The 23,081-nt window shown below is 40.1% G+C and overlaps 1 protein-coding gene across 10 annotated transcripts in view; it reads right to left on the bottom strand.

Annotated features, from left to right (window-relative positions):
* HPS5 (HPS5 biogenesis of lysosomal organelles complex 2 subunit 2) overlaps positions 1-23,081 on the bottom strand; it is a 42,996-nt gene that overhangs the window by 3,787 nt on the left and 16,128 nt on the right. For all 10 annotated transcript variants that reach the window (XM_084632267.1, XM_084632266.1, XM_084632262.1 and 7 more), the window contains 14 exons: positions 22,846-22,934; positions 21,423-21,601; positions 20,997-21,155; positions 17,024-17,183; positions 14,025-14,148; positions 7,980-8,132; positions 7,122-7,193; positions 5,539-6,158; positions 3,976-4,096; positions 3,548-3,703; positions 2,916-3,035; positions 2,034-2,147; positions 1,060-1,166; positions 9-294 (listed from right to left, as the gene is read on the bottom strand). In XM_084632267.1, coding sequence (XP_084488393.1) covers positions 9-294; positions 1,060-1,166; positions 2,034-2,147; positions 2,916-3,035; positions 3,548-3,703; positions 3,976-4,096; positions 5,539-6,158; positions 7,122-7,193; positions 7,980-8,132; positions 14,025-14,148; positions 17,024-17,183; positions 20,997-21,155; positions 21,423-21,601; positions 22,846-22,934 — 2,460 coding nt within the window. The remainder of the gene's footprint in view (positions 1-8; positions 295-1,059; positions 1,167-2,033; positions 2,148-2,915; positions 3,036-3,547; positions 3,704-3,975; positions 4,097-5,538; positions 6,159-7,121; positions 7,194-7,979; positions 8,133-14,024; positions 14,149-17,023; positions 17,184-20,996; positions 21,156-21,422; positions 21,602-22,845; positions 22,935-23,081) is intronic.

Here is a 23,081-nt window from a genome sequence, read left to right as displayed (position 1 = left end):
CATCTTACCTTTGCCTTTTTTCAGCAATTCTCAGTATTTCACAAATCCTGGTAAATCTCTCAGAGAATTCAGCCGTCAAATCACACTCCTGCAGTACTGGCAAGGCACGATCTGGGCCAATTACCTTAGCCAACAAAAGAGCTACATTTTCAACAGTAATGCAGTTTGACCAATTAGTGCTACCATGGCCGATAGTATTCCCATTCTGTGTACCATGATAGTGGAGGTCAGTGCTGTGACTTTGTGCAAGATGGAGAAGGAACTTCCATTCTTCCACGGTCTCTGGAATTGAGCCTAAATGCAAAATTAAATGACTGGCTGTAGTTATCTGTGAGGAAAAAGCTTGTAGCAACCTAATTTTACATCTACTGGCATTTAAAAGAAGCTAGTTTTCTAGAGTCAACTTTCTACATTCATATCTTAGTTAAATGGCTTAAAATGCATTTGATTTTTTGACAGTCACACAAAACATTTTCAAGTGTACCAGAGCTAATTGTATAGCACTAAAACCAGCTTTTTCATAGCCATTGTTGAGATTTTGGATTCAACTAAGAGCAAAAGAGCTCCTTTGTGTGTCTTTTTAGTATATTGTAGATTTTCCCTGCAATTCTGCCATCTGATACAGAAACTGGCTCACTATATTCTAGAAAAGCCACGAGATAGTGCTAGTGAATTAGCTGATCCTTCAAGGTACTGGGCAACAAAAACTCAGAGGGAAAGCTGGAGCCAAAAAATCCGATTAAAATGTCAAGAGATTTGAACCACTCAAAATGAGACTATGATTTTTATTTATTTATTTTTTAAAACACTGCTGTTTTGTTGGAAGACAAGAATTAAACTACAAAGAGCGTCACTGATTTATACACTCAATTATATTTATGCTGTACAATATACTATATGAAGTTATACAAAATGCTAAGTGATCTTGTTACATCAGTGCTTAAAAAATACATCATTCAACTCTCGATAAATGCTTCTCTATATTTAAATGGTAATCAGTACATAGTCAATATAGATCATGTATTCTACTGGTGCGCTCACGAGTTAAGATTCACTAACCATGTTCTCCATCCAACAGGTTCATATCATCCAAATGAACAATATTAGTAAAGGCTTCTATTCTTCTATCCAGTTCCAAACACAGAGAGAGATATCCAGGCCAGAAGCTTAAAAAAAGATTAAAATTTCCAAAATCAAATACTTATCTGTTCTAAACTAATGTCATTGGTAAATCAGCATTTCATTACCAAACTCATCAGTAAAAGCAAATAACCCCAAATACTAGGAATAACCTGGCCATGCCATAAGTCCCCAGAACTGTCAGTTTACTGAATGAACTAGAGCCGGCTTTTTGTCAAACACCACCCTCACAAAGGTCATAAGTGCTCAATGATCAACAAATCCAGGTCCCATATTACAATGAGGGTTTTTTTGTGAATGACAGTGTAAAGGGTCAAGTGGAAAACAATCATCATACGGAAGTAAGAGCTGCATAAGGAAAAGAAGGGAAGTCATTAGGGAAATAAGTGAGTGGGGGTAATTAGGAACAGAGGGACTGTCTTTATGCCTACAAGAGGTCCATGAAGACTGATGGGTAAATTTCTCTCTGCTAAAGCAGGTTAAATATGGGAGAGGCATTAGTGTAATTATGAAGGTATAACCCTTGTGACTTGCATTGGGGTTATTTCCTTGGTCATATTTTAGGTCAATAACATTTGTTGGCTAGTAAACAGAGCTTAACAGGTAATGGTGTAGTATGTGCTACAACTTGACTTTGTTGCTTCTTAGCTACAAAGCAAAATACCATTAATACTGCAGAGGAATGTTTCACATTGGCTATTTATAACCTATACATGACGACACTTTAAAATAAAGCCAGCCACAAAATACTTCATTTAAACAGATTTAGTTGACAGTAGACTGGCAGGAAACATATTGGTTTTCATTTGTATGTTCAGCGGGCCAAGATACCAACTAAACCAGTTTCAAGAATAATCATAATTTTTCAGTAAACTACAAAGTTTCCGACTTACCCATATGACTTGCAGCAGTGAGCCATCCTCTCTTTTGTTACAAAATCAGCTGGGAGTTTAATCAGAAGCAAAATCAGTTGGCTATAGCCCCAGGTAAACAAATGTGAACGTGGTCTGGGAAGACAGTTTAATTCAAGTTAAACGTTAACATTCTGATGAGTTTTAAAAAAAAACACTTTTTTTTTTATCAGGAGGCCAAATAGATGAATGGGATTGTTTCATCTTTCACATGAAGTTTTGACAATATTAATTCAAAGAGCAGTGCATCCAGCTATCTTCTTAACGGATTCACTTAAAATTAGATTTTCCCTGTAGGCACAGATTAACGTGATTACAGAGGGACAGAAAAAAGTTAATGTGGCCTTTTTGTGTATCAGCATCAACATTAGGAGGCATGTGCACAGCGCAGGGAATGGCGTTTTGTATACTCCAGCTGAGCCAGTAGGGGAATTTCACACATTTTAAAAAAATGTTTTCCCCAGAAACACACTGAAAATGATTCTGAAAAACGAAGTGGCAGCTTCTTAAGAGAGAGATGTATTTATAGTCGTTGAAGAGATCATTCTGGCCTGGATTATGAAGATAGGAAAGTTATTTAATCCTTTGGTTGCTGCTGTTAGACATCTTGAGGTAGATGAGATAACATACTCTAGAATGAAATTCAACCTGCTGCAGAAGGGCCAAGGCAAGACTATGCATCATTTACAGCCATTTGTTTAACTGAAGGCTTTATAGGGATTCTCTCCACTGGGGTGAATTTCACCCTCTAGGGAAGTGAAATTACTCTGAGGTAGCCAGCTCCATCATGGAACACATAGAAAGTCTGAACAACTACGTCTGGTTTGCGCAGTGCAATTAAATATACATTATTTACTACCTTACCTAGGGTTTCCTTCAGAATCCACTGTATTTGTTCTTTGTGGCGCATCATGGGAAACTGCCAGACACAGCCAATCCAGTCGTAACGCTTCAGGATTAAGAAGAGATTGAAGCAGGGACGACCTAAAGAAAGAATGGGAAAATCCACGGGTTTTAAATTGACCAAATATGGAAATGTGATAAACTTTTTATATATACTATTTAAAAATACCCAGGATCAGTGCACTGGAAAGATGATTTCTAGACAAGTTACATTTCCTTTAATCATCAGAAATATTACAGACTACATCCACATTTGAATTTTACATATTGAAGTGTTTCCCATTGCTAGTTTGAGTTAATTTGATACATTACAGTCTATAAAACACTAAGTCATTAAAGAGTTGTTATAAAAATCTTGATAAAATGGAATCTGCTTTGTAATGAGGCAACATGGGAAGAGACTGGTGCATAGAAATTAACTGGCAAAACAAAAAGCTTATTTAATGTTAAGTTCCACTCTATTTTTAAATGAGCAGGCAAAGTAGCATTACATTAAAAAAAACCCACACACCTGGATGATATCCAGTCTTTTTATTATGTAACCATTTCCCAACAACAAAAAAAGGCACACAGCATACATGCAGCCCCTTTACCTTTCATCTTCTGGCTTTGATTTAACAAGACTGTCTAAATATGCTAAAAAGTGGGCAGGGTGATGTCTACAAAGCTGCATGATGTCAGAGGGCAAGATTGATGGGTAGAACTTGACCAAGGGCCTTATAGCTGTTTCCCCAAACTTTTCATAGAGCCTGTACAAACAAACAAATATTATCTTTAATGCCAAATCACAGCAAGATTGCCACTTTGATAAGAAAATACAACTCTATTTCAAGATTCTAATTTATTTACCAGCATGTTTCAAGTTCTTCTGCTTTAACAAGGCTAACACTAGAACTATTACCATAAAGTCTCACAAAACATTGAAGAGGCTACTGGGAATACAAATCCAGAGCAAGGCAAACAGAAAGTGAACTGACAGTCTGCAATTTGTCAACAAGAAAAAAAGTCACACACTACAGACCTTTGAGCATGTGCCAATAACAGAGGACTATCCCAGGGCCCCAAGTCATTTAACAGTTTTAATATTTTCAACATATCTCCATTTTCCATTGCCAGAGTCACTGGACTAGTGTGAGTCAGTTCTGAAACACAAAACATTGTAAACGTTTTAAGATTTTATTTTTTTCAACTCAGCTGGTTTAAAAAAACAATTAAGGAAGAGAAAAATGTCCTTTATTCTTCCAAAGTCCCCATCATGGAAATGTATCTCTAGCTGCAATGGTAGCAGGTGAGTAAATCACACTTAAGCGGTGTGTTTGGCTTTGACTGAATTACCATCAATAGTGTTACGGCAAAGTTAACATTATTAAATTGATTTTTTTTGTTAGGGAATTTTTTTGTATAAAAACTTCAAGATAAGGTTTTCCACTTCTCCTTCCCTTTAAGATTTAAGGCAACTTACTTTCTACTATATAAAGTTACATAACTCACATGAATTTCAGAACATATGCTTCACATGTACAGAACAGACCATCCTGAATTTATTTCAACACCAACTGTTAATGAACTACAAGTTCAATTTAAAGCTTAAATTACCAATAAAGGACATTACTGAAGTCACTGGGAATTCTGTAACTGAATTCACAGGAAGCAAACTGGGCACATAAGCCCTGATCTTGCGAAACCTCACATCCTTAACTGAATGCAAATAACCAGTTCCACTCAAATCAATGCAGGGATGCAATTAATACTTTTCTACTCTAAACTTTGCTTATGCCAACATGGAACAAATTTCTGCATGCCCAAACATAGTCCTCCATCCAGCAAAAAACTTAAGCATGTGCTTAACTTTCTATGCCGAATCAGGGTTCTATCAATTGGTGGCCCTGAAGACCTGCCTAAAAAGGTTTTGCTTCAGTTTTAGAAGTTGCATATAGTGGACCAAATTCTGTTCTGAGTTACATCCAGGAAGCCTCATTCATTGGAGTGCAAACGTATGAGAAAGGGCAGAAGGGACTTCTGGAGAAGAAAAGGATGTCTGAGGCGATATGGGGAATGTTTTTCCAATTCACTGCTGATCTTCATAAATGTGCTGTCGTTCAAGCTTTGGAAACGAGCTGAAATATTTGTGCCTACTTTGCCCCTGAGGGTGCTGAAACTCTTTCCCTAATTTTAGGTTTATATGTTAAATAATTGAAATTATTTGAGTTTAACAGCACCACACTTTTTCAAGTTCTCTTTGACATTTGCATATTCTGTTTCAACACATTTGATTCATATCACTACCATGTTTAGCTAACTGCAGCTGCACTAGAGATTAACTTGTTTAGGAAGTAACATCAGTGTAGTAACTAAACAAGAAGCATTTTCCCCTAGAAGCCACTGGTTCTTATTAACCTAGTTTTGTTTATTAAAAAAACGAAAAAGACCACTTGTTTCAGAGGTGGTTCAGAAAGGAATGTCCCCTCAGGCTGGATTTTTTTTATTTATTTTTTTTAAAATCTGGATTTTTTCCAGAACAAAAACCTAAAACTTAGCTTCAATTGGTTTAAAAGTTAAAACAAAAAGCCACCATAGCCATTACCTTTCAATCCCTCAATGTAAGTTTCCCAAACACTGGGACTGCTAGTGTAATTGCTTGTAATACATCGCTTCAGTCTTTTTAAATCCAAGAGAAAGAAATAGTCCTTTATGAACTGGCAAGCCAAGACCCATGACATTGTTCGCTGTAAATCCTGTTCAGCACTTTCTTCCGCATTCCCATTCTCGCAAGGAAACACATTTAATTCAAAACATAATGTTGTCAACTCCATTAGGTCCTTGTGAATATCGTGCGCTATGAGACATGGAGGATACATTTGAAAAACATGGCCTGAGGCTCCCTTTGAATTGGCATCATTTTCACACACTTCTCTGCCAAAATGAGCTTCGCTACTTTGATCCTGTTCAGTAATTCCTTGCAAGGCATCTGTCTGTCTTTTGCCTACATGATCTTCACTGTGTTGCTCTGGTGCAATATTTTCTTCTAAAACCTCACTCTGTTCTTCAGCAAGCACGTTCTTAACTTTCTTCATGGATAAGCAGTCACCTGAAAAGGAAGGCTCTTTGAAACCAAATGTTTCTTCCAGATACAAAAACCACTCCTGCAAAACTCCTCTCAAGCATTGTGGTTCTAACAAAACCAGTGGATCTTGCAGTTTGTTTCTGTAAAACAAAGTGGAAATGAATTGAACTTGCTATTTAATAATCAAGAGATGCCAGAGCTGATCTATTAGACATATCAAGAGGACAACGCAACTCTAGTATATTCCTAGATACTGGTCAGACCAATGCTGTTTTCCTGAGTAGTCAGGACAGTAGGAAAGTCACTATATAATTTCTCCTCGCATGCTTTGGGGGATCTCCCCTCCAAATGATTCATGTAGCTTGGTAGGCAACTGTTCAATTCTACCTCTAATGCTACAGTCCTCTTTTTCTCAGCAAAACTCACAATGAAGTTATATTTTTAATGGAAAAAAGCCACTATTCAAGGAAGGACTTTCAGATAGCCCAGGGAAGAGCAAACTATTGGGGCTGGAGGGAACGGCTCCTTGGGCTGCCCTCACCTGCAGGCACCGCCCCCCACAGGTCCCACTGGCCGGGAACGGGGAATGGTGGACAATGGGAGCTTTGGGAGTGGTACCCGCAGGCGAGGGCAGCGCTCAGCAGAGCCGCCTACCCCACCCTGCCCCCAGGAGCCACTGCTGGATATGCTGGCCACTTCCGGGAGCAGCACAGGGCCAGCCTTAGCCCCACTGAGTGCCGCTGTCACCCTGGAGCAACCTGAGGTAAGCGGTGCTGGGCCAGAGCCCACACCCCACATCCCAACCCCCTGCCCTGAGCCCCCTCCCACACCCCGCACTCCCTCCTGCACCCCAACCCCCTGCCCTGAGCCCCCTCCTGCACCCTGCATTCCCTCCCATACCCCAACCCCCTGCCCCAGCCATACATTCATGGCCCTGCATACAATTTCCCCACCCAGATGTGGCCCTCGGGCCAAAAAGTTTGCCCACTCCCAAGACAGCCATACACCATGTCTGGATATACTTGCACAGTATCATTTATTGCAGACATTTACAATAAAGGCTTTCTGCCAAAGTAAAATATAGCTCTATGGTCTCTACTTACATAGCTTCTGTCGTTGCTACCTTGAGATCTCTTAGCCGATCTTCTTCTTGAGGCTGGCTCTGTAGTTCCACTCTAGAAAGAAATATGAAGACAAAATTGTGCTCTCTTTTCAAAACAGAGGGAGAAATAGCATTAATTCTGTTATGAGAAATGCAGCTCTGTTACTTTTCATGAGAAACAGACAAATGAGACTACAGTAATTATGGAGCAGCTGGACTTGAGGAGCAGAAGAAAAATAATTTCTTCCATCTTGTAATTCATTACCTATGAGGGTTCTCAGATGTCAAGAAACAAAACTAACACTGAGCTATTACAAATTCATTGCTTAAAATATTTCAATGATTTGCCAATTTAACTCCAGATAACAATTTAGCTCTCATTCTTTATTCATATGACTAAGCCACTAGAGTGTTTTCTTATTCCTTTAAACAACCCAGTTTTGAGGCTGATAAAGTTGCTTGTTCCTCTTTTAATTAAAAATAGGATGTAGGCTTTAAAATTCACATGCGTCAACAAGCCTGCTTAGGTACCCAAGAAGAGCAAGTAGGGAGCTATATTAGTTTCCCCTTCCTCAACCATTCCAGCACCACGAATGTAAACTGTTAACATCCATTTTCGAGACGAGTTTGACACCTGAACAAGCTTGGGGGTAAAAAATTGAGAAAGGGGGTGAGGGAGGAGGGAGAAACCAGATAAATTCATGGAGCCTCTCTATACAGCCAGCTGGAAAAAAATCTCCAGCAGAATCATGTGATTTCCCATTCTTTAAATGAATGGGATCACTGTGGAAGACAAGAGTTCCCAGTCCTTGGGCAGCTGGCACATTCGACTAATAAAACTATGTGAGCTTGAACTTACTCGTTTTCATCTTCTTCCTGGGAGTGCGTGGCTATACTAGCAGTCACTTCGTGAGACTCCTCATCATCTTTTATTTCCTGCCTCACTCTGACATCAGGACTCATATGAAGGGTGCCAATCTTTTCAGTGGTTTTGCGTACAAAGCTGGAAACACTAAAAGTCAAAAGTTCAAACAACTGAGATGGCAGTAGGGGGGAGCTCAGTCAACGCAATAAATCTCGGTCTTTCTAGCCAGCTTCTCACTTCAGAAACCTTTATCATCTGAAGGAGGCAGGAAGAGAGGATGGGCGCACTGTCAACCAGCAAGTATCAGTCAGTCAGAACCAAACATGAAAAAATGCATGTTGCACTCAGTAAGAAACATCTCAGAACTTGTATGCTTTAGTCAAGTTCTTTACTCCTAAGATTTTTAGGCCCCAATGGAAATCACAAAATAAAACACTGGAAGTTTGGTTTTGTGCTGCTCGTAGAGGAGATTTAACAATTATGCAAATTATGAGATTTTTATTTGCAATACAGAGAGGTTAATTTTTCCATGATAAAGCCTCTAAATTCGCACACGCACAAGAATTTTGTTAATTATCTTTTAATTTGGTCTATAATGACCTTCACAGTGACAAGAAAATTGTTCAGGAAATTTACAGTTATTAATAAATTAGAGAGCATTCTAAGAGGTCCTCTGTTTCACTTATCCATTCCTAACCCTTAGAATGTCTCATTCCAAAGGAAGGCCTACCTACATTCCAAAACTCTAATATATTGGCCCATAACATGCAAGAGTTTTTTAGAAAACCAGGATTCAAAAGCAACCTCAAGTTCCTGCGCTCTAGGTCAGAACAAGTTTAGCCATGTCAGAAAGAAAAAACAGTTACCTACCTTTACATAGCTGTTGTTCTTCAAAATATTTTGCACAGGTCCATTCCACTACAGGTGACTCACAAGCAGATAACTGTTTGGAGTCTGAACAGTTATGGTGGAACAAGCCATCCAAAACTGGCATTATTCCTGGACTGACGGGAAATGGCATAATGAGCAGCAAATGTATGAACTGATGACCAGGTAGCTGCTTTGCAAATGTCTTGACCAGGTACATGCATGAGGAAAGCTGTTTGTGCTCTAGTTGAATGAGCCAATACTCCAGGTAAGAAGTGGCGTGACATAAGCTAACTGCACAAACAAGTGCAAGAGAGGATTTCTTTCTAGATTTCCTAAGTGGAAACCGGTTAATCTTTCACCCTGGCTGCAAATCATGACAAATAACTGTGCTGAAGATCTAAAGGGTCTGGGGCAGCCCAAATAGAAGACTAATGCTCTCCTCACATCCAACAAATGATGTTTTTGCTCATCTGTACACATGTAGGCTTTTGGGGAAAAGTTGGCAAATAAACTGCCTGGTTAATGTGGAAATTGGAAACCACCTTTGTCAAGAATTTTGGATGGGGGAGGAGGTACACTTTATCCTTACAGAAAACTGTATAACGAGGCTCGGAAACCAGGACTCTCAATTTACCCACTCTCCTTGCTGAGGTTAACGCAACCAGAAATGCCACTTTCATAAAGAGATGGAGCAGGGAGCAATTTGCAAGAAGATCAAAGGGAAGTCCTGTTCATTTTTTTAGCACCAGGTTGAGATCCCTTGGGTGAATAGGTTCCTGTACCTAAAGGTATAATTCATCCAACCCTTTTAGAAATCTGATAGTTACGGGGTTGGAAAAGAGTGATTTATTACCCAGTAGAGGGTGGAATGCTGAAATAGCCGCCAAATGGACTTTAATTGAACTGTCTTGATGTTTGAGGTGCAACAGATAATCCAAAACATGGTTAATGGAAGCCTGCACTAGAGAGACACCGTTTCTGTTGAGAAAAAATAGAAAAACGTTTCCATGTGGCCAGATAAGCACATCTAGTTGAAGGATTTCTGCTACTCAGAAGTGCTTCCTGAACATCTGTTGAGTGAGCCATTTCCAATAGTGCTAACCAAGAGGCATCCCTATGGCCACGTGGAAAGCCTGTAGGTTGGGGAGGGGAGATTATTCCCTTCAATTTGTTTCTACCCTTCTTCAAATCCCACTTCCCTGTCACTCTTCAGGGACCACTCTTGCAAGACCATTCTTCAGCAGGAGGTCCAATCTCTCCTTCTAGCAGAAGCCTGAGAGAAAGTTCCTCTGTTCCTCAGTAGGAAGCGTTTTTATTTGTGCTGTTTCCTTTGTGCCAAAGCAAAAGACCTATTTTAGACCTAACAGAATTAAACATGTACCCGAAGAAAATAAAATTCCTTACAGTTATCCTAAGCTTTCATTTGGTCTTCCCTGGAACAGGGCGACTTGTATGCTGCCCCTGACTTAAAGGACACTTACTTCCATATTGCAACCCATCCAGACCACCAGAAGTTTCTCAGGTTTGTAGTCAATGGAATTCACTACCAATTCACAGTGCTTCCATTCAGCCTATCAGCAGCCTGTTGCATTATCACAAAGTACAGGGCGCAGGTAACTGTGTATCTGCAGAGATTGGAAATCCATGTGATTCCTCCACCAGGACGACTGACTGATGAGAGGTCAGTCCGAGTCTCAATCACTGTCCAGTATGACCATCATTCAGTCCACCTTCAAAACACTAGGGCTGTTCTTCAGTATGGACAAATCAGTTCTAAAACCCATGCAAAGAATAGAATTTATCGGCACATGCTTGGATGCTACAAAAGCCAGCGTGTATCTGTCCCTGTCAACTCTTCAAATGCTCAGAGACCTGGTCTTGGATCTAAAAGCACATCCAGTTACCAAGCACACACTTGGCTCAAGCTTCTGGGACACATGGTGGCATGTACCCGTATAGTGCAGCATGCCAGACTACACTTCTGCCCTCAGAAGGCTTCAGGAATGGCTAGCGTCGGTGTATGTCCCCTGCGACGTAGTTTAGGCAGAGTGATTAGTGTTCCATAGGTAACTTTATCCTCTCTGAACTGATGGACAGACCTTTGGTATGTCTGTGCAGGAGTTCCCTTCGTTTCTCCGCAACCAATGCTCAAGCTGGTCATGGATACCTCATCCCTGGGAGGGCCACATCAGAACCCTGCAACTCAAGGATTGTGGCCCTCGCAAGATCTGAGGATTCCAATAAACATCAGGGAGCTACATGCTACCAATCTAGCCTGTTTGACCTTCCGTCCACATACTGTGAGGGAAAAGTCTGCTAGCGTTAATGCACAATACAGGGACTATGTCCTATGTGAACAGACAGGGAGGGGTGTGTTCCTTCTAGCTGTGCCAGGAGGTAATTCTGCTTTGGGAGTTCTGTATAACGAACTCAATACACCCCAAAGCTGCTTGCTTCCCAGGCGAGCAGAACACATTGTCAGGTCCTCCTCCGCTCACCAGGAATGGTCTCTGTTTGGATGTGGCCAGGTCCACCGCCCAGTTGTGGAGAACTCCCCAAGAGGACCTGTTTGCAACAAAGACCAATAGAAAGTGCCATCAGTTCTGCTCCAGAGGGGGTCACAGCCCAGGTTCTTTAACAGAGTTTCATGCTATCACAGATGAGCTCCCTGCTGTTGTTAGAGGAAATGCATACATTACTACCCAATGTCCTGTTCAAGGCCAAGCAGAATCATGCTTACCTCATACTAATTGCACCAGCATGGTATCAGCAAAATTGGTTGTTGGTCTTTCTAGCAACACTAGTAGGGTCTCCTCTGCCTTTCCCATTGGATTCAGACATGACTTCTCAGACTGGGACATCCATAAACCACAAAGTTCTGATGGACAATAACCCTGCCATCTGGTTTGGGACACAGAAGACCCCACTTCCAAATCTGACCAAGATGACTGAGTCCTGCAGTAACAGCGGAGCAGAACCCATGTAGACAGGATACAGGTAAGCTGAACCCAGAGGTGGTGGTACTCAGGATAGTGACAGTGGCTTGCCTCTGGATTGTACTGGCCCCTTAGGTATTGGAAGCAGCATCAGGACTGCATGCTCTTGCTGACCTGCTGAAACCACTCTTGCTCTGCTGGGGATGCCGGTACCAAAAGGTTAAGCAATTCTCTGTGGCAGCGTACCTCTGACGTCATCAATACCAGAACTGGTCTTCAGTCTGCTGTGTTTGTATAATAAATTCAGGGGTTGGCCTCAACAGACCTGGCATAGATTCTGGAGTTGACAACCCCACTTTGTGGCAGAGGAATGCTCTAGAAAACACTTCCCCTTCGAGTCCCTCACAGAGTCCTCGTCTCTAGCTGGCCTTGCTGAACGAGGTACTGAGTCCCTGGAAGATGTGTCTCTGTACTGATGGTGCCGGGCTTGGAATATGCTCTGAACCCAATGGCTCCAAAGGAGGGTAAAATGCCGCCTCCATAAAGAGATGTTTAAGTCTTGCTGCTCTCTCGTTTTTCTAGTGAGGCTTAAACTCTCTATAAATGTGACACTTTTTCACTGATGTGGGACTCCCCCAAACATTTTAGGCAGCTGGGCTGTGGGTCACTGACGGGCAAAGCTCTAGCACAAAGATTGGCAGGACTTGAACCCCAGAGAACAAGGCATGGCTCCAGTACAGTGCCTGCTACTGAGAATCAAATTTGGTCCATAAAGAATCTAAAAACTGAAACCTATCACTAACACTAACCATGAACTATATCGAACTACCAACTAAACAACAGACTATATACAAAGAGCAAGTGAAATAAACATGTAATAGCAAGACTGGAACTGTTACAAAAGCTGTCACTGTCCTTCTATACCTGCAAGCAGTGGCGAGTGATGGCAGAGAGTGCTTGACCCACCCTGCTGGGTACCACTCAGGGAAAAGGTTCCCAACAATTGTGCAAGGCACACACACACACACCCCTACAGTGGAAATGACTTGTACAATCACTCGAAATAGAACTTCTGGATTCTCTGGTTAAACAGTTAACATTCACCACTCAAAGAGCCCCTCCTAGTGGTGGCACAGTACAACACAAAAAGAGCTGCTCTTCAAATTTAAGAAGAGGGAATGGGTTTAAGCCCAGTAGGTTACTGATCTTAAAATACAGTGAGTGTTGAAGGGAAATTTTTATAAAAGATTATAAACCACAAAATAAAATAGGATTCTTGACCCAAGCCTTTAAACTGGAGTAACTAGAATGTAGCATATGAATACTTATGGATTTAATTTTCTGCTTGTGTAAAAATTAATGTTCTCTGGTAACAAACTTTTTTAAATGGATATAGCTTGGTATTTGGAAAGAGGAAAATGGAGGTGTGAATATCCACATAAAGCTTATGGATGAAGCTTTCAATAGACTAACAGGCATCAAGTAATTTGATGAAAACATTATTTTATTATTGAAGGGTCTGGGAGCAATACACTTACCTTAGAAAACTGAATGAAAGGGCTAACCCAACATTTCAAGATAATGCTACAAACACCATGGGCCAGCACTTCTGGTTTTAAATAAGATGCATTATATTCAGAGCTTTGAAATAACCAGTTTTATCCAAGCTATTTCCCCCCCTTATTTTAGTGGCTTGCTTGTTTTATATTTTAAAGCCGCACATTTTGATTTTTAGACATAAAACTGGGTTTGTTCACATACAGTAGGTATAAACCACAGTTGATTCCAGATACCTGTGAGGAATGCATAAGATTTACTGAAGGAGGGAAGGGACAATTTAATTGATTTGGGGTACATATCTTGACAATACATACCATCATTAAAATACACACAGGACCTTAACATCTTCAACAATCTAAGTACCAAAATGCTAAATCCCATAGCCACAATCAATAGACTCACTCAAAAGTTGGAAACGCTAGCCACAAGACTATGGTATGTGTTAACTTCCATTTAAAACTCAAGAGTGAAATCCTGGCTTCACTGAAGTCAATAGCAAGACTCCTATTATCTTCATTGGAGTCAGGATTAAACTCTAACTTCCCTATCAAATTTGATTTTATATTGTGTATTTTATGTAATATTTTATCTTTCGGCAAAGTATGAAACAACAATGCTATGAATTCAGAAAAAAAGGAATATAATGGATGAACAAATATCCTATGATGTTTACCTTTCCTTGACAGCTTGGAGGGAGACCAGAGGAGATGGTGAACGAAATGACAATGGAATACTGAATGGGAGAAAAGTCTCATTCCGATCAGTCTCAACCACCACAGAAGTATGAGATACGTTTTCTAACAAACGGAATTGAAATAATAAAATTATGAAGCAATGACTTGACAACGAAACATATAATCCAGTTAGGACCCATGCTTTCCTTTAACTGGGAAATTTTACTCTTGTAGCCTAAATTGTGTTTTCTTTTTTACTTGCAGGTTCTATCATGGATTTTTTTTATTATTATTTTTTTTTTTTTTTTGAGACTGGGAGACTGGAGATAGGATAGGAACTAGCAACACACACACACACACACACAGTCCTTGGGATCAAGGGCAATTTTAGCATTACTGGCCTTAGACCAGTAGGTATTTGTTTTATTAACCTGTTGAATCTTTATTTGATAAAGAGGCAACTGACAAACTAGTGGCAGTAAGAGGAGAACACTGGATGGGTGACTGTCTTCTGTACATGGATTTCTGGCCTATTCTGAGGCAACAGCTCAATGCTGTTTTCAGCAGGTAACCAAGATGGCTCAAAAAAAAAAAAAAAAAAAAAACTAACATAAATATGTCATATTAAACTATGTAGTGACATTTCATGAAAGTTAGATTACATTTGGGCTGAGAAAGTTAGATTACATCTGGGCTGAGGGGGCAGACTCTGGGGTGGGGCCAGGGATGAGGGGTTTGGGTGCAGGAAGGGCCTCCGGGTTTGGGTGGGGTTCAGGGGTGGGGCAGGGGATTGGGGGTGCATGCTTACCTCAGGTGGCTCCCGGTCAGTGGTGCAGTGGGGGTGCTCAAGCAGGCTTCCTGCCTGTCCTGGCACCGCAGACCACGCTGTGCCCTGGAAGCAGCCAGCAGGAAGTCCGGCTCCGAGGCGAAGGTATATAAGCAGCTCCGCACAGCTCTTGCCCGCAAGCACTGCCCCCATGTCCCATTGGCTAGGAGTGCAGAGCCAGTGTTTGGGGCAGGAGCAGCATGCAGAGCCCCGTGCCCCCCCCCGGGAGCCGGACCTGCTGCTGAACGCTTCTGGGGCGGAGCACAGTGTCAGGTAGGGACTAGCCTGCCTTAGTCAGGCAGCACCGCCGATGGGACTTTTAACGACCAGGTCGGCGGTGCTGACCAGAGCTGCCGCAACCCAGCACCTTACATTCCGCGACCAAGTTCTAGGTCGCAACCTGCAGTCTGCAAACCACTGATCTAAAGTACCAAATGATGCTCACATGCACTGAGATACAGAAGCAGCTAGGACTTTTATAGTTTGAAATAACCAGCCACTTGGAGATCACTAGTTGAGCAGCAACAGGAAAGCTCTAACTCCAAACGTGTAAAGCCAAGTCTCTTCACTTGAAAATTTTACATTCTAAAATACATTAAGATGGCATAACCAAAAAGTAAAGATGGGTGAACAAATGTCACAAATGACAAGTGTAAAGTTCATGGTCACAAAACATGCATTTATTAATAGTACAAACCTTCCTAAAGATGGTATTAGCTTTTAAACCTTTATATTTTCCACTCTTTCTTGACACAAATTGTGAGAAAGTCCACAAACACCTTGGCAAAAAAAACTGTTGCACTACAACATTTTAGTTTCTGACACCAACAGATTACTAAAAAGACAGGCCAAAGAAACCCCCTGACATATTTTCATACACTTTAGTATAATCCACTTGATTTTAGAAAAGAATGAGTCTACCAATACAGCTGCATTCTTCACCTTCCCTCTTGACCAAACAGAGCAGGGTTCAATTCAAGATCAGGTAGATCACAAGGGGCGCCATCCCTTCCTACAGGACACTCCCACTCTGCAGGGGATAGCAGTTGACTCCCTGATGAGAAAGGAGTTTTGCTCTCCTGCCCCACTTAATTTTTAGGTCATCAGCAACCTAGGGGTCAGGAGAAAGACTCCACACCTTCTCATAGCAAGCAGCTCTAAATTGGGTGGGTGAGGTGGAAGGAGTTTAATATTTAATAGAAGTGTGCCTTCAGGTCTGCCTCATCCAGCTCTTTTGGTGCATCTGAAGAGAGAGCTCACTATACAAAAAATAAACCCCAATATTCTCCCTATAGCACTAGAGTATATTCCCAGCAGAAACCCAAGAGCATCTCCCTCTCTGCAGGCCATTCTATCCTCTACCCAGCTTTAAACAGCTTCCTCTATCAACACAGACAGGCAGCAGCAGAGAAAGGAGCTACTAACAAAGGTGTGTTTTTTTCAGAAAGGAGAGATCACACTACCCCTTGAAAAGCCAGAGAAGCCTCTACTTTTGTCCAGAGATGGACATTTGTTGGGGGAAGAAAAGAACAAAGCTGATTGGGTGGAATAATGGGGTTACTATTTCAAAAGATTGCATCCCTCATACACCAATGTGTAAATGTACAGGAGGGAATCCCTTCCAAAAAAACCCAGAAAAGAAACCCTGCAAGAAAGTTAAAAGCTCTTGACCGACACCGACCAGCGCCCTGGCACCAATATAAGGCCTGGCTCAACTAGAGTTAGGATAGGACAACAAAAGTGGAAATCTGGCTAGCAGAGGCTGGATTAATACTGAAGCAGGGTATTTTGCCTTAATGGTAAGAATAACCTAGCTGAGTTACCTACAAAAAAAGGAAATCTTGAGTGAAATCCTGGCTCTACTGAAATAAAAGGGAATTTTGCCATTTACTTCAATTGAGTCAGGATCTCAACCCTAAGGTTTTCAGTGCAATGTTTTACTACAAGAGGCCACATAAGTGGTGACTTTAGGCTTACCAGCAAGATGTGGCACATGTGATTCACCGAACAGTTTATAGGGTTTAAATCAGGGATATCTAAATGGTGGAAGACAAATGGAATTTACAGCTATAAAGGATTTTGTCGTTGTTTTAAACTTAGACACCATATCACCAGCTACTTGCTGAACACAAAAAAGGCAACCGAAAAGCAATTTTCATGGCAAGCCATTACCAAGCTCCACCCGCTCTTCTTCCTGGTGTGCAGTAAACTCTTTAAGTCTCTCATCTTCTGACAATGTTTGGCTGTTTAGGGAACAAGAGTCTTCATCTGACTGACTGCCTCTTCGACTAATAACACGATAAATTCCAGAGTCTAAGACACTGAAACTTTCCTGTGGGGGCAAATAATAGTCACATGAGCCACAAAAATATCCTTATTAAACCACACTGAGAATTCAGTGAACCACCAGAGCTTTTAATCTGAAACCTTGGAAATAAACACATGTATGCTAGAAAAGCATTCTGGTATTTGTACGCAGATGAGTATGCCACACTGTATATTTATAAAGAAATTGAACTAAGTAAGAGTTAAAATGAAACTTTTACAGGAAGAGTAACTACAAGAAAAATTGCAAGTCTGGTGGGGTGGGCACAAGATGAGGAACTAAGAACTCCTCAGTTTTAATATCGTCTCTGACAAAGCCACACTGTACAAGACACTTCCTCTCGCCTATAAAGGGAGTTTTGGTCATGGTGTAATTGCAGTTAATTGATTCTTAAATAACTGGTTTGCTAACACAATTGTAAGTGCAATTATAGACCCTCCACAAAAGTTTTCCCCAAAACACACGTTTCTCCCTGGTCATGGTTCAGCTCAAGCTGTACATTTCTACATCTCTACAACATGGATAACCTCACAGGATGTTGTGAGAATAATTAGTTGTCTAAAGTGCTTCGAAGATGAAAACAGCTATGTAAGTGCTAAATACGAAGCAAGTTTTTCCTTTTCACAAGACATTAAAAGGGTCAACATCTTACCAACCACATGAGTAAAACAGCACTTGACACTTTTGTAAGTAAAGTTAAAGCCAATTTTTAAAACTGAGTACAAGGTCTTATGCCCAAATGAGGTCACATTTCCACACAAACCAGCATTTTCTGAAGAATGTTACAGCACTCTAAAATATAACTTTAGAAGAGAAGTACTGTCATGCAGGAATCATTGTGGGTCAGAGAATAGAATTAAGTAGCCCTAGATAAACATGAAATCTATCAAATCATACCCTCACAAATCTAAAAAACTGCATAATTAACATTTTTAGGTTCCTATCCCCATTAGACTAGTTAGTAATAGACACCCTAAGTATCTTGCAGTGTGGATGTAGCCAGGTTGGTCCCAGGATATGAAAAAGACAAGTTTGGTGAGGTAATACCTTTTATTGGACCAACTTCTGCTGGTGGAAAGTACAAGCTTTTGAGCTATGCAGAGCTCCTATTCAGATCTTGGGAAGGAAATCAGTGTGTAAGCTAAATACAAGTTGGGACAGATTGTTAAGCATAAGGGATAATGCATGTTATAGGCAGCCACTTGAAAGGAAATGGGCAACAGAGGGTTAGATTGTTATGCATAACGGATTTGAAGTGGACAATTAAGGGTAGCAGGCAGTGGGGGTGGGGGATATTACAAATTGTTGTAATGGACCGTAAAACTAGTGTCCCTGTTGAATCCGTGTTTTTTGGTGTCTAGCTGAGTTATTAATTTAAGTTCCCAAGCTCACCTTTTGAAGGTATTGTGGTATTTGAGGGCGAGTATTGAAAGAACAGATATGGAGTAAAAAGAAAAGGAGTACTTGTGGCTCCTTACAGACTAACAAATTTATTTGAGCATGTAGCTCATGAAAGCTTATGCTCAAATAAATTTGTTAGTCTCTAAGGTGCCACAAGTGCTCCTTTTCTTTTTGCGAATACAGACTAACAAGGCTGCTACTCTGAAACCAGATATGGAGTGATCACTTTGTGAGAAAAGTTTGACCATAGGCAGTAAGTGTTTTTGTCTTTTATCATTTTTTTGTGAGAGTTCATTCAAGAATGTAATGATTGACTGGTTTCACCCACATAAGTTTTTTTGGGGCATTTGATGTACTGAATGAGTTGTAATAAGCATGTGTAGGACCCATGAATCTCAAAAGGTGTGTTTGTTGTGTGAGGTACTGATCATTGTAGCAGTGGAGATATGTCTGCAGGTTTTACATCGGTTATTCTGGCAGGGTTTGGTGCTGCTCTGAGTTGGTACATCCCGGTCTGTGGGGAGCTTGCTTCTGATGAAGAGCTTGACAAGGCTGGGGGGTTGTTTGAAGACAAGAATAGGGTGCTCAAGAAAGATTTACTTCAGGATGTGGTCCGCATCAAATATGGGTTTTAACTGTATGAGGACATGCAGTATGGGTTCCAGTGTGGGGTGGTAGGTCTCAACTGGGAACTTAAATTCGTAACTCTGATGGACAACAAAAACCATGGACTCAACAGGAACACTGGTTTTATGGCTCATTACAATGCTTTGTAATACCCCCACCACCGCCTGCTATCCTTAATTGCCCACTTCAAACCCCTTATGAATAATAGTCTAAACCCTCAATTGCCCGCCTCTTTTCATGTGGCCTCCTACAATATGAGTTAACCCTTACGTTTAGCAATGTGTCTCAAACTGTAGTTAGCTAAGACACTCTGATTTCCTTCCCCAGACCTGAATAAGAGCTCCGTGTAGCTTGAAAGCTTGTACCTTTCACCTACAGAAGTTGGTCCAATAAAAGATATTACCTCCCCCACACCCTAAATATCTGACCACTATCAGTGAAGAAAGGCAAATATAAGATAAACCTTTTTTCTAATCTGCAGAGTGAAGGATTGTGTGACACTGAGCCAGCGAGGGTTAAGCAACCAGCAGCTGGCTGATCCAAAAATCAACCTTTAAGGACATACTAGAATAGTACTGAAATGGTAAACAGGACCATTCCTTGCATATAGTTAAGAAAGCCATGTTAAATACACTCAGAGTTCTTGAAATGTAAACCTCTATTGTTAAAGAATTAGAAGCAGATATTAACTATATTTGTCTGTTTATCTATATCTTATCAGAAGTTTAACAATGTAATCTAATTAGCTTGTACATGCTAAACTTCAGTTCCTGTCTGTAATGTTTCATTACTATATTCTATTGATTCAGAGATCAAAAAGGGATATTAACACTTAGATGAGACTTGTGGTGTAATAATATCGTCTTTATTTCTCTTTGAAGTGTGCAGTACACTACCTATTAACCATTTGAATGGGTAATTGCGATAATGCTAATCAATGCAACTAGTTTATCAGCATATACATAGGAAATAGAAGTTTAGCTTCAAAGCACAATATACACTGCCTATTCTTCATCCGGGAAGGCCCCCGCTGTGATCATTTGCTATCAAGAGACTTATCTGCTGAGCTTTAGTTATAAAGGGCTCGGGCCTGATCTTTACTATCTCAGATTTGCTTAAACTTTGATGAGGAAGTTCAAGTTGCAAGAGGTCTCCAGGTGTACCCTGAATTATCCCTGCAAATTCTCATGGAAGAATCTGAACAAACTCTACACATCAACTGCCTATTGGACTATAACCTACTGAACTGATTCAGGAAGGATTTTTACAAATCAGCATCATCACCATCTCTGCTATGAAACTGACTTAAGAACTATACTCATATCTGTATGTATAATGATTTTTAACCACAGTAACTCTTTTCTTTTTAAATAAATCTTAGATTAGTTAATAAGAATTGGCTGTAAGCATGTATTTGGGTAAGATCTGAAATATTCATTAACCTGGTGGGTAATGTGTCTGATCCCTTGGGACTGGTAGGACTTTATATATGGTGAATAAGGTTTTAAATAATCCTCACCATATAGACTTGGCTGTTTGAGTGGAAGCCAAAGGCTAGAGTGCTTAAAGGGAACCTGTCAGGCATTACAGAGGCTGTTTTGTTACTGGCCTGGTGAATATAATTATTAGAATAAACTACCCGTTTTGGGGATTGTCTGCCCTATTCTTTGCATTTGAGCATTTTCAGTATCATCCCTCCAGCAACCCCGGTCAAAGATGGCAAAAGACAAGCTCATAACAAAACAAGGAAGAACTCAATTAACGAAAAAATTCAACTTTATGTACACCTACATGTGATGAAATACTGCTCCTTCTGCTGCTGCATGCAGAATCTAAAGGTTCCAGTTTTGATATCAATTCTTCCAGTTGGCTACTGACATCACTTTGGGTTGAGAGGTCCAGCTGTGATTTCAAGTGCTCTAGTTTGTCTAGAGGCAAAAATTTTCTTGCCTAACAATACAAAAAGCAAGAGGTTTGTTAATAGTCTTAATGCACATATGAAACATAACAGATGGGTTTTAATTTACTACCCATACAAGTATAGGCTAAGTTTTCTAATAAAGGAATCATTGCTGATTAGTTCTACAATAACATTTCAACACGATAAAAAGCTCCAAAATCCGAAGTGCAGAGTTTTATAGGATTTGGTTTAGGACAAAAGATAGATGTACTAAATGAATAGATGTATGAAAGAGGTGGGAAGAGGTCCTAACTTACTCTGCAGGAAATAATAGAGTTCTGGAAAAGACAGCAGACTCTGGCAGCAAGACTCCAGAAACCTCTTCTTAGCAGACGTTCTACACACCGCTCCACTAGCAGAAGAGAGAAGTGCGAGACTTTTCCATTCGTATGCAGACAGAACAACTCATTTCTGTACACTGCTATATCCTGGATATCTATATAAAACAGACGAGTAGAGAAGTCTTAGGGATGAATGTACTTATCAGTATTCCTTTCCATTTCTGGGTAAACTTGGAAACAATTTAGAGACAAGATGGGTGAGGCAATATCTTTTATTGGACCAAATTCTGTACTGGACCAATACAACGTAGAACAGATTTAGCGTGACACTCTGAGTAAGTTCCCCAGACCTGAAGAAGAGCTCTGTGTAAGCTCGAAAGCTTGCCTCTCTCACCAACAGAAGTTAGTCCAATAAAAGACATTTCTTCAGCCACCTTACATTTTTAATTTCTTGGGACTGACACGGACACAAACACATTGGAAACAGTTTGTACTTTTCCATCTGCCTACTAATGATTACAACAAATTTCCATTCCTGAAATAGACCAACAGAATATGGGATAAAATTAGATGACAGTACATTAATATATAATTATCATTGCATACAATTAAAATCTAAGAGTCCTTTGATCTTTACCAAGTTACTTGGAAGTATTTAATTACAAGTTATGCACATTTTTTCTTTGGAAAAGAAAACAAACCAAAACGCAGAGACTACATAGCACAATGACAGGTCCCATTATTTGAAATTAATTAGTTGCTTGTTAAGGATTTAATTAATTTGATGTACAAGAAACACTTAATGTGCAAATGCTCCATAACACTGGCATTTTGAACTGTTAATATCAAGAGTGCAGTTAAATACTCTTAGAACAGTTCTAGAACCAATATAGTAAGCACATATGTGTTTGACATTTCTTAGTCCTTCTGTGTAACTCGGCAGTTGTCTAAACTGAAGAATGTAAATACAATTTAGAAGAACACTATACAAAAGTCTCCTAATCTGTTAGAGTCAGATCCACATCAGATATTCTTTGAAAGATAATAAAACAGAGTAAGGAGAAGCAAGGAAAGAAAACCATAATATTTATGATGTTTCATTGAATCACATTTGGTCATTTTATTTCTGAGATTCAATACACTGTCCCCTATTACTTTTATTGCACAAGCATCCAAATAAGTAATTTGTAAAGATTAGTTTTCAAAGGGTTTGGTTTTTTTTTAATATTCAAAAATTTGTCATATAAATTGCTGACTATTAAACTAGAAAGTTATTAATGAATGTTATTTTACCCTTTTGTGGAAATGGAAATTGGTTTACTGAACTGTAAGTACAGGACTTTAGAAAGTCAAAATGTAATGAACAATGCAGCAAAAACATAAGTTTCTTAAAGTTCACCTTTTACTTCACTCCAAAGTAAAACTTGAACGTTCTGAGGAATGAAGACATAAATGCCTCTTTCTGTCCACGTCATAACACAATGCTCGCTGTAAGCAAAGAAAAAAATATTAAGCACTGTTTCAAGAAGTTTTAACGTACTCATTTCAGAAGGAAATTCTCTTGCCAGAGTACGCCATTTAATAGTATATTTAATTAATCTATTATTTTTTTATTTAGAGAACAAGATCTCTAGA

Source organism: Lepidochelys olivacea, assembly GCF_965140295.1.
Source record: "Lepidochelys olivacea isolate rLepOli2 genome assembly, chromosome: 6".
Taxonomy (NCBI): domain Eukaryota; kingdom Metazoa; phylum Chordata; order Testudines; family Cheloniidae; genus Lepidochelys; species Lepidochelys olivacea.
Note: the sequence above shows the minus strand (reverse complement) of the source record. Positions and strands in the feature narration are given on the sequence as shown.